The sequence below is a fragment of the Dryobates pubescens genome, chromosome 9 (genome assembly GCF_014839835.1).
Source record: "Dryobates pubescens isolate bDryPub1 chromosome 9, bDryPub1.pri, whole genome shotgun sequence".
In the NCBI taxonomy this organism is placed as follows: Eukaryota; Metazoa; Chordata; class Aves; order Piciformes; family Picidae; genus Dryobates; species Dryobates pubescens.
The window spans coordinates 28363450-28375537 of NC_071620.1; the positions used below are offsets into that span (position 1 = coordinate 28363450).

At 43.2% G+C, this 12088-nt stretch overlaps 1 protein-coding gene across 5 annotated transcripts in view; it reads right to left on the reverse strand.

Annotated features, from left to right (window-relative positions):
• CDYL (chromodomain Y like) overlaps nucleotides 1-12088 on the reverse strand; it is an 88246-nt gene that overhangs the window by 13033 nt on the left and 63125 nt on the right. For 4 of the 5 annotated variants that reach the window (XM_054164073.1, XM_054164077.1, XM_054164076.1 and 1 more), the window contains exon 3: nucleotides 5618-5662. The exons of the other annotated variant lie outside the window; for it this stretch is intronic. In XM_054164073.1, the coding sequence (XP_054020048.1) occupies nucleotides 5618-5662 (45 nt within the window). The remainder of the gene's footprint in view (nucleotides 1-5617; nucleotides 5663-12088) is intronic. 5 annotated transcript variants of the gene reach the window in all.

Below are 12088 nucleotides of genomic sequence, written 5' to 3' on the forward strand. Positions count from 1 at the left end.
TCATGACTACTAGATCATGGCACCAAGTGCCACATCCAATCCCCTCTTGAGCACCTCCAGGGATAGTGACTCCACCGCCTCCCCAGGCAGCCCATTCCAATGGCTAACAGCTCTCTCAGTGAAGAACTTTCTCCTCACCTCAAGCCTAAACTTCCTCTGGTGCAGCTTGAGACTGTGTCCTCTTGTTCTGGTGCTGGTTACCTGGGAGAAGAGACCAACCCCCTCCTGGCTACAACCACCCTTCAAGGTAGTTGTAGACAGCAAAATAAGGTCTCCCCTGAGCCTCCTCTTCTTCAGGCTAAACAATCCCAGCTCCCTCACAGGGCTTGTGCTCAAGGCCTTTCACCAGCCTTGTTGCCCTTCTCTGGACACCTTCAAGAGTCTCAATGTCCTTCTTAAACTGAGGGGCCCAGACCTGGACACAAGCAGAAGTGCCAGATATTTAACTGTTCTTCCATGCATTGCCACACATAGGAGATTCTGCACTGAAGTTTCTTGTTTTCAGGTTGATTACAATTAGACTTCACAATTCTGAAATACAGATTTAATAATTCAGGAGCATTTCTGCATTTCAATCTGTTAATGGCAACAGCACACCAAAGACTAACCCAACACCACAGGCCCCTCCTTCCAATCTGAGGCTTCCAAAGCTACTGGTCAAACGTCTTCAAATTATAGAATAGAATAGAATAGAATAGAATAGGGAATGGAATGGAATGGAATGGAATGGAATGGAATGGAATGGAATGGAATGGAATGGAATGGAATGGAATGGAATGGAATGGAATGGAATGGAATAAGACAGGACCAGGTTGGAAGAGACCTTCAAGATCATTGTGTCCAACCCATCATCCAACAACATCTAATCAACTAAACCATGGCACCAAGCACCCCATCAAGTCTCTTCCTAAACACCTCCAATGATGGCCACTCCACCACCTCCCCAGGCAGCCCATTCCAATGGGCAACCACTCTCTCTGTGACGAATTTCTTCCTAACATCCAGTCTAACCCTCCTCTGGTGCAGCTTGAGACTGTGTCCTCTTGTTCTGGTGCTCTTGTTATGGGCTGCTGGTCACTACAATTCCCTTGCCAGTGGTATTGAAACCTCCTCAAAACTCACTGTTGGGAGGAGGGGTGCATGGACATTATCTTTTCAAATGAAGCGAACCACTTCCTGATTGTGTTCCTAGGAACCGGTGACAGAGGGAGCCAGAACATGTTCTTCAGCCACCTTCTATGGTTTTTGCAAAGCTGACACCTTTCCATACACAACAAATGTGGGCTTGAAGCACAGATTAACTAATTACTGTAGTAGAACTTGGTGGGACATCAGCAACAACTCGGCGGTGAACAGCCCCCGTCACCAGTGGCTGTAGGCTGGATTGTCAATGGCTGCCTTCAATTCCCTGTCACATTCACAGCAATATGCTCCACAGCAGCAGTTTTGTCCCTCCTGTAGACAGTTTTCTCTGTTTCTTCGATTTGCAGCATCAATCAAATACATGGCCACCATGATGCTGTTTGTAGGCCATTTAATTCTTTTGTCTTTCAATGTCTTTCCCCGTCAGAGCATGAGCATCCGTTGAAAGAGAAACTCTCACTGCCAACCAAATTGCAATTAATCAGAACATAAAATTCTAGTAGCAAAAATGGACAACCAAAACAGGCACTGCTCCACCCTTGAGTTAAACAGGTTTAGCTTAAGTCTATTTGCCACTATAAAAGTGGAAATAAAGTAAGGGAATAACACTAGGTCTAACACTCATTAAGACCATGCCCATAAAACCAACCAGGATAACGTTCATAACATGTAATTTGGCACAGATCTCTTTAGAAGTCTGATTCAGTTTTACTACTTTCAAAAAGGATCTGTGTGTTTCATGCATAAATAAGCTTCCAGTCTCACAGTGGGAAAAATGCCCAAATACATCTCCATTCTTACTGTTTCACTGGAACTGGATAAACACTCCTCATGTCAGCAAGCTCTGTTTCTTCTTTCTCAAGGCATCAGGATAAATCAGGGATTGCTCTTTTGTCCCCTTCCACTGCAGCTTTAAACTCATTTTGGAGTGATTTTTATTCCCTTAATTCTATAGACATGTCCCTACTGACAAGCAGAACAGTGCCCAGGATCCTCCTCATTATTTTAGCTGTTATTCAGGTGGCTGCAAAAAAAACCCAAAGCCCACAACAGATAATTTCCTGAGCACATCTGATATTACTGCAGCCAAGAAATCCCAGCCAGAAACCACAGTAGCAGGCACCACAGCATTTGGTGGGGGAAGTAAAGGATTAGTTGTATTTCTTTTTCTCACAAAGAAGTACGCAGAATAAAAACCCTCCCTCCAGGTCACAAACTCCTTTTTGAGGCCTTTTAGTACAGGGAACAACTCATAAGGCAGAGCCTTCCTCTTTTGATACTCTTGGGGCTGCAGGTTATGATACCACAGCACTCATTTGAAATGCTCTCAATTCCAGAGCTAAGTAAAGATATCTCTTGGGGCTCATCTAGAGAGGAAAGCTATCACAGAACAGGCTAAGGTTTAAACTTGAGGTACACCCAGCTATTTCACACCAATTCCTCCAGTGAACACTTTATCAAGAGCATTTCAGCACAATTTAATCCCCAAAGTGATCTAAGAAAATGGCTCTTTTTCCTGTGGCACGCAAGCCAGCCTAGAACAGACACTGTCAAAACCCATGTACACGTGACATAACTCCTGTAAGGACATCAGAGCTTTCTAAAACACACAGCTGAACTCTTACTGAGATGTAGACAGGTAGCTGTAGCACCACTGCACTGGCACAATGCTTTCATTGACCTCTTGGAAAACACATGTCAATAAGCATTCATAGTTCATTCTTATCACACAGATGAGGCTTTCAGTGCCAATGCCCTCAAGAGCTCCATCCACAACTGCCTGAAAAACCATCTGGCATTTCAATGCAGAAAAGCAGCAGACAGAGGGCTAGAGGATCTTCGCAGGTTCAGGACACCAATGTGTACATATTAATCTTTTACAGCAGATCCCAAGCTCTGAATGCTCAGAGTACCTAGAGTAAGCATCCCTGCTAGAGGTAGATTAATAAACTCACATTAAAATCAGGATGACAAAAGGTATCTTTGGGTATCCCATGCAGAGGAATTCCATGGAGAGGAATTAGTCCCAAATATGATCAACTGGCAATAACTGAAATGATGGAAGGAGGAATTAAGGCCAACTTGTGCCCCCAAACTGAACCTGACCTCTCTCCTGCTTATCCTCACACTCTAGTATGTGAGGATACACCTCCTGCTTATCCTCACACTCTAGCATGTGAGGATACACCTGAACTGGGCAACTTGTGGAGAACATTCAGAATTCTTCATTCTTCCTATACTAAATAATACTAATTTAAAAACTCCACCACCAACAACAACAAAAACTCAACACAGAGGAAGACTTAAAGTCAACAGTGGGAGACTACAGGGAGTAAAAGCCTTAGATCAGCTCATAGCATCACAGTAGTATCATAGTATCAGTCAGGGTTGGAAGGGACCACAAGGATCATCTAGTTCCAGCCCCCCTGCCATGGGCAGGGACACCCCACACTAGATCAGGCTGGCCAGAGCCTCATCCAGCCTGGTCTTAAACACCTCCAGGGATGAGGCCTCAACCACCTCCCTGGACAGCCCATTCCAGGGCTTCACCACTCTCATGGTGAAGAACTTCCTCCTCACATCCAGCCTGAATCTCCCCACCTCCAGCTTCATTCCATTTAATGACATAACGACATCCTCCCTCAGTTAGGCTTTGTCCTGTATCAGTGCAGGCAACCACTAGCAAAGACAGGAGGCATTTGTCTTCACATCATCTTGACCTCAGGACAAATGGCATGGTTCTCCATGCTGTGGGATTTGCAAAGATCTTGAAAATGGCCATGAGTCTTGGGAAAAGACCCATTGTGAGAGCACATTTTCATCAGATTTTGTAGTCAAGACTCTAGTGGTAAAGAAATAAGGAAACACACCCAGGGTAAATCAGAAGGAAATAACCACTGCCCAAAGCAGGATGGATCACACATCCACGGGAGAGCTGAGCTGCGTTCTCCGCATATTGCTGAGGAAAGCAATTGGCTTCTCTTGAAGACCCCAAGCTTTCTACTTCATTGGCTGTGGCCACAACCCTTACACTGCTAACCCCACGAAGCTCTAATTAACTTGTTAACACACGCTGTCATACACAGAAACTGGTGCAGAGCTGTGACAGTGGCTTCCCTCAGGCTACAGAGCAAGTCAGCAGAGAAGCCAGGATTACTGGGACCACCTGCAGGTAATCCCGATCCCCAAAAGCTACTTTTCCCTGCAAAAATCTGCTTTTAGAAAAATCTTGATTTTTTTTTTCTTTACAGAAATTATATCTATCTAGATTGAAGTGCAAGCAGAAATAGTTATGCTACTGCTTGACAGAGGGACTGCTAAGGAAGCAATGGAATAAGCAGTAGGCTATTTAAGTGGGCCATGTTCAGCAGCACTAGCGTAGCTATGAAACCACAGCCTCTAGAAAACTATTATTAGGAGGCTGAAAGTTTGAAGAAATAAAGAAATTAGTAAGTTTCAAGTGTGGCAGAGAAAAAAAAACAGCCAACAGAAAGAACAATGTGGTTTTAGAGCAGGTTAAAAAAAAAAGACAAAGCAGTTAAGATCTGTCTCATAGTGTAGGACAAGAGCAACTGCTTTTACAAGAGTCATACAGGTGTGATCATAGTTCAAGTGTTGATTTGTAGACATCAAATATGATATCTGTAACTCAGTATTTAAAATACCATTCCTGCAGGTGCATGCAATGACCCAGGTTCACAATCTGAGGAAAAAGAGAACTATCTCCATTTGAATCCTGGGCTTGGGAATTGCTGCGGTTCTGAAGACCAGCACTGCAGCCTCAGCTGTACAGCAGTGGGAAGTTCATAAAGCTGTGCTTGGACGTAACAGTTACTAAGGAGTGGTTCATGGGTGACAGGGCTCTGGCAGTCTTTATAAATGGAAGCCTAAAATGCTAAATCTTGCTGAAGAAAACAATCTGTAAGAACACACAGAGAACTCAAAAATACCAGAGGAAGTCACCACGCAAAAGACAGAACCACTACTATTACGGAAAGCAAGGATCATATATACAGAAACAACAGGGCTAGTACAGAGACTAGTGACAATGGTGAGCTCATTTTCACTGGGAAACCCTTTAAATCATGACAAAGCTGAGACAAAATGATGAGTTACATGACTGGTTGTTTCCTGAGATCTGCCAGGGACCCAACCTGTTCAAGTCAAGATTCCAATCACTAAACAAACAGAATAAAGAACACAGGAATGGGGCAGCATCAGCAAGTGGAACTGCCATTTCATTTCTACCAAGATGAATGCTGAGCCATTTTAGCTAAATGTGTTATGTTAAAAGGTATGGCATTAAACAAACAGCAAGGTAACTCCAGTGATAAGGGGAGGGTATATACATGGAACTAAACTTATACAGCAAGTTAATTATTTTCTTCAGGAGTGAGATGCAGCTTCAATTAACTCCACATGGTTAAACATGTCAATAGGGACTGAGGGGAAATATAGAATATGCTGTACTTACAAGAAATTAGGAAGTAAAGAACACTGGGAAGAATACAGGGAGATGCTAAAACAGATAAAGAATGGGTATTAGAAAGGCAAAGTAAAACTCTAAAGTTCTTATAGTTAAAGATGCTACACACAACTTATTTTTCTAGTGATTAAAATAAGAGAGAAGAAAAAAAAGAACAAAACAGGAGAACTAGCCCAAAAACAAGGTGAAATGTAGTGTAAGTTACAGTCAATTAAAATATTAGTGGGGAAACCAGCAGGCTATAAGGAAACAGAAATATTTATGAATATACTGCACATGTAACAAATGACAGACTAGAGGCTTGGGCATGGCAAGACTGCTGAGTGACAGTGAAGAGCAACAGAGAGATGTGAGAATTTGCATGGGAAATGTGTCACAGGGAAATACCTCAAGACTGGCAAATTTGGAAGGGACCTTGAATACACATTTTTTAATTGGTGTAGTTTCAGATAGAGTTGGAAAACAAACTAAGGGGGGAAAGAAAAAAAGCTTTAAGGCTCTGCAGTTCACTTCAGTTCATAAACAAGACTGCACTCAAAGCCATGTTCCTAAAGTGTCCTTCCAGTGAGAACCTCCTGGAGATCCAAAGCCATCCCAGGCACTGCAGAGAATTTTCACCTTCTAAGATGAAATACATTTTACCCATATTTTGCAGTTTCATTCCACCACTAAACATGCTTCTGCAGCTTCCCTATCATATATATGTCAGAGCATTAATATCTCAACACAGAAGCAACCTGAGATGCTGAGCAGCATCAGAGCTGTATACACAGTCATATAAAGTTGGAAACACATTGAACAGTAAAAACCTCTACTTGCAATTAACTTTCCTTGATAAGTTCCTAAACCATGACAGTTTGTATGGATGTATAAGAAAGTATAAGCTAATAACAATGAAGATGTCATGGTGATAAGAACAGCAACATTCTGTTTGACAGAGTTGTAACAAACTGCATCTCCGCTTGATCTCAGGGTGTTTCTGCATCATTAGCCATTGCCATAAGGTCAAGAGCTAACTGCAGCGAAGATACTGCTTGTAGTTCTTTGTTCTATCTGTACATCAGCAGATTAGTAATTTACAAACCCAAACAAGTTGGCCACTTTTAATTATGTTAGATGACGCTTTCAACACAGCTGCATCACAGGAGATCCTACACCGGTAGATATTTGCCCCCAAGTTCACTTAAAACACTACTGAGATCTCAACAGAACTTAAGGTGTTCCTCTGAATCATGATTAATAAAAATGCTGCAGTGGGATCACCTTTTTCATTAATCCTTCCACAAAATCCTGTGCTCACTGGAGCTTCTAAAAGACTGAATGTGTTTTGTTAAAAATAAATTACTTTTCCCTTTTATTTGTTTCAAACCATGTAAGTCTCTATGAGCAAGAAGCAGCAACATTGCCGGTTCAGACCAGACCTGCACTGCACATGCATTAACCCAGATCACTCCTGCTCCAAGAAGGGTGAAGGCTGCCGCATGCCCGTCCCTGAGCTCGATGGTTCCTGCCAGCAGACTGGTGTTCCACTGAGCTTGCAAGTGCAGGAAAATTGGTCAAGGACCTTTCCGAGACTCACCACACTCCTGTGATCTGGGCAAGCAGCACATACTGAACTACTCATCAATACTTAAGTACCAATCTAGTATACATAACATGAAAATTAAGATTTGTTTCCCTTCACTGCTCAGTTTCTCCTCCATGTAGTCTGCCAGACCAGAATCCATCACAAGTACTCCTAAGCCAGAAGTAGGGCAGCTGGGTTAACACATTCCTTCCCTCCACTGATACATCTGAACAGTTCCACAAGAGCTTCCAAATTTCAACCAAATTCCACTTTGAAACTTATTTACCATCACTTTTAGTTTTCAGTCCCTTTGACATTCCTTTCCCAGTCTTAAGTGAGGCAACCGGAATCCTAAACTAAATTTACCAAGAGCTTTAAGCAGCTCAACTACAGCAGAACACCTGGGCAAAATCTGGGCTTATTGTACAGAAACACCACCTTATGACTAAAGAGCAAGAAATGAGTAATAAACTGACATAAATAAATGAAGCTATGTCCAGACTCCCACAAAACCTGACTAATTTAACAGCATGAAAAGGCCAAACATTTTGGCAGGGTGCGTTGGGTCAGCTTTCAGTCTGAGCAGATCCTGAGTAGTGCTACTGACAGAGCAAGGGAGCAAGAATGTGTGGGGAGGGGATGGTGGAAAGAGAGTAAGATAGTTGTGAGAAGCAGGTGTGAAAAGAACAGCAACACACTTTTCAGTTTAAGCAACATACTGATTTCACAGGTCACTATGTTTCTACAGAGTAGGTATTTCCTCGTACAAGCCATTTAGTTATGAGATTGAGTCCCAGTACTGCAATGCCACTGGTTTATCTGCACAGGAGATGGCAGAACTGAAATCAGAGAGCAGCTATCACTGATATCATCAGAGAATGGGCACTGTTGTGGTGACGTGCTCTGTCACGTGTGACAATCACCTGCTGTGAATTTCTCTTCTCATATTTCAATTACATGGCAACAATAAACATTAAGATGATGAACCACTTGTACAAGTGGTCTGTGGACTGATTTATTTATTCCACAGAAAACAGCCTGTGATATGAACTCTAAATTTTCCCAAACAGGAAAAAAATCAGTGGCAGGTATCTGTGAGGGAAACCCAGCACACTTAATTTCTGCCATCAGTGTGTAGTTTATTAGTGCTAGACAGCACAGTAATGACAAAAATCGGCACAGAAAACATAATCAGAAGCAGACAGGATGTCCTGCTGCAACACTGAGCTAGCAGGAGGTAAGCTAGTTCTTTCCTGTGAGGATGCTGGAGTCCTGGACCAGGCTGCCCAAAGAGGTTGGGGAGTCTCCTTCTCTGGAGAGATTCCAAACCCGCCTGGCCACTGCAATCCTGGCAACCAGTTCTGGGCGACTCTGCTTAGCAGGGGTTTTGGACCTGATGTATTTGAGGATGCCCCTGCATACAGCAGAAGGGGCTTGGACTGGATGACCTTTGAAGGTCCCTTCCAACTCAAACCATTCTATGGTCACTTCCAACCTCCACCACGGCTGGGATTCTGTAAATGTACTCATCTACTGAGGCAGCCACAGTCTACAGTGGGATGAAGCATGAACAGGGACAGTCAGAGAAGTGTGACTATCCATCACCTCTTCTTCCCCGCCTGCCAGATACAGGACTGTTCTTGCAGCTTGAGTTCTGACTATTATAAATCCCAGAGTAAACTGCACAGAACAGGAAAGGAGATGAATGTTCAAGCTGAGGCCCCACAAATCAGTCTGGAAAATGTTGTTAAGGGAGTGCCCTGACATCTCAGGGAATTATATTAGCACAATATATAGTAAAAAGCCAGTTTGGGATTGTTTAGCTGCTGACTTCATGACTCTTTGAAGGACACTGGAAACACTGCAATTGATCCATCCTCTAAAGCTGTTGGCTAAGTTGTTTGTCTTAAAATAACGACTATGGTAAGTAGTAGATTTCACGTCAAAACACATTCCTACATGCATTAGGCACTGGGCATCTTTGAAGAGCTGAGTAGGTGTGGTGCTGAGGGACATGACTTAGTGGTCACTTGGTGGTGCGGTGCTGGGCTAATGGTCGTATGTGATGATGTTAAAGGTCTTTTCCAGCCTAAGTGATTCTGCAATTACCAGCTCATGAAAAAGCCTTGTGTTCAGGGGACTCCCATTCTCTCACAACTGCTCCACCCAAAGCCACGTCTTTCACTGCTGGCACACATGCAAGCAAAGCCTTTCCCTCTTTCAGGCTGACTAAGATTCAAAGTACTAAGGTTTAAAAAGGTTAAAATGTCCCCTTCCTTTTCATCTAGCTCACAGGCTCCCTGTAGCATATGAAACATATGATGGCCATGAAGTAGGGAACAATCAAGAGCAGAAGTGGGAAAACAATAGATTTTGGCTCAGAAGGTCAACTGGAGACACGACAAAACCACTTAAACCAGGTGGATCTTTTGTTTTCAGCTTTACTCCTGCTATGGAGCCAAAATAAAAATCCTGCTTCAAAAGTCAGAAGTGGATTTAATAAATTGGGTTAGTTTGTAAACAGGATTCTGCTCTTCCCTTTTGCAAGCTCTGCTTTTGGTCTTGTTTCTACTGTTCAACAAAAGAAGTTGGCCACCTCCACTGAGGAGCAAGCCAATTCTAGTGTTTATTGCTAGTTATGCAGCAGTTTTAATTCTTTTGCTGCATGAACCTGAATACATATTATTCATGTTACTGGTAGCAAAGATAATTAAGATGCATATTAAGTTTGCAAACACTAACACAGCATTTAACTCACTGGATTCTCCTTGAGGAAGGTTAAAACTGAACCAGAACAAGCCCTGCAGTATGTCCTACAGGCTGATTTAATCATAACTTTAGTCCCCTGTGTTTAGTTAACAGTCAGAAATAATTTAATCATAGAACAGTTTGGGTTGGAAGGGACCTTAAAAAACATCTAGTTCCAAACACCCTGCCATGGGCAGGCACCTTGCACTAGACCAGGCTGCTCAAGGCCTCATCCAGCCACCCTCAATATCAATAATAACCACCCCCACTGTCAATAATTTATTCCCAATATCCAGTCTAACTCTGCCACCCTCAAGCTCCAATCCATCTCACAACAATTCTGTGTAAAAAGTCCCTTCCCAGCTTTCCTGGAGGCCCCTTTCAGGCCTTCTTTCTTCTATAGGACTTCCCTGAAGCCTTCTTTGCTCCAGGCTGAACAGCCCAACTCACACAGCCTGTCTCCACAGAGGAGGTGCTCTGATCCTCTGACCATCTTCGTGGCCCTCCTCTGGACCTGCTCCAGCAGTTCGTCCTGTTTCTGGCTAGTGATACTCCAGCTCTTCACTGGCTGGCCCTTTGTTTGACCACCAGCTCCAGCTGCTTCTCACTGACTGATAGAACCCTACATGTGAAACCCGTCTGAGGGAATCAACAGCACCTGCAGAGCAGTCTTGAGGGAGGAGATGGCACAAGTCTCTTCCAGGCCTAAACCCTGGCATTCTGTGATGCATTCTGTGATCACACTACATTCACACCTTTTTGTCCTAAAGGCAGTTACTTTTCAACCAATGTGTGGACCACTGTGTCAGGTGCAGATCAGCAATGTGGACTAAGACAGTGCGATTCTTGGCTAGCAGCTGTCTTTCAGTGCTGATGTCCCCACCTCTCTCTGCTTGTTCCCTTGATTGAACCTTGGGGATTAAAAAATCCTCTGCCGTGCAGAGACGCTTGAATCTGGAAATTCTGTGGTCTAGGAAGCCACAGCCACAACCCCAATGTGTATCTGTAACCTCTGCCATAAAGCCTGGGGTAAGGGTGTTCTTATGGATTGCAGTCTCCATTTGGAACTGATAATTTCTTCAATGACCTCACTGATGTGAAAATTACTCCTGTTTTATACATTATTGGTAAAATACTTCCAAGTGAGGAGGCTGGCATCTCTGAGTGGGCACAACAGATTATAGCCTTCAAACAGTCTCAGAATAATGATGAGAAAAATAGCCTGGGATAAGAGGAACTTCTAAATGATTGGAGTAAAAAATGACAATTCCCTCTTCTCCAAGGATAAGGAACACAAACACTCATCCATCAGTGGAAACTGCTGATCTCCTCGCTTTCAGCACAACCTAAACACTATCAAAATTAACTGTGGATGCTACCATTGGATAAACTTTGTGCAGTAACTTCTGAACTGCCCAGGGGAGTTTATTGGCATTCAGAGTGCAGACCGCTGTACAACTACCTTTCCCCCTGATGCAAGGGACCAAGAATATCTGGTAATAGCAAGACTGGATATGAAGAATACAGAACTAGGTTTCATTGGCTTAACAGCATTTATTGAAGGAGGATGACAACAGTTATTTTTGAGGGTATTTTTTCCCTTTCTTGGGCTTAAGAGTGGTTTTGCAACTGCCTGTTCTGTCCAGCATTGTCTACTGTTGCTCCTGAGTGCTGCCAGTTACCTGATCATCCAAAGCATACTGGTAGGCAGAATGGGAAATCAGGTGTTTTATAAGTCTCAGCCAAAGAAGAGCCAGTTCCCTCTTGAGGGGCTTCAAGTTCCTTCTTTTATCCCCCTAAATCAAGCAGTACTTTGTCAGGAAAACATCACCATGAGTGTTTTGTAGCTGAACAAGAGTTGCAGAAGGGTCTTCCACAAAACTCACAGCCCTCAAAACATCCAAAAAGGTATTTTTGAAGGCATCAGTATTCCTCTGCTAAAGAGATCCCTCACTAAAAAGGAGACTGGCTTAGCATTGTGTCAGGAGTAGACATCCACAGGTGATGTTAATGTCCATTTCCAAGTCAGACTCTGCTCAGTGCAGGACATCTTCAGGCAATGTAATGGATAAAAAAATGAAGAGGGAGGCTTGTGCTGAGTGTGCACACAGGCAAGTATTTTTAGAAAGACTTAAAAGGTGGCC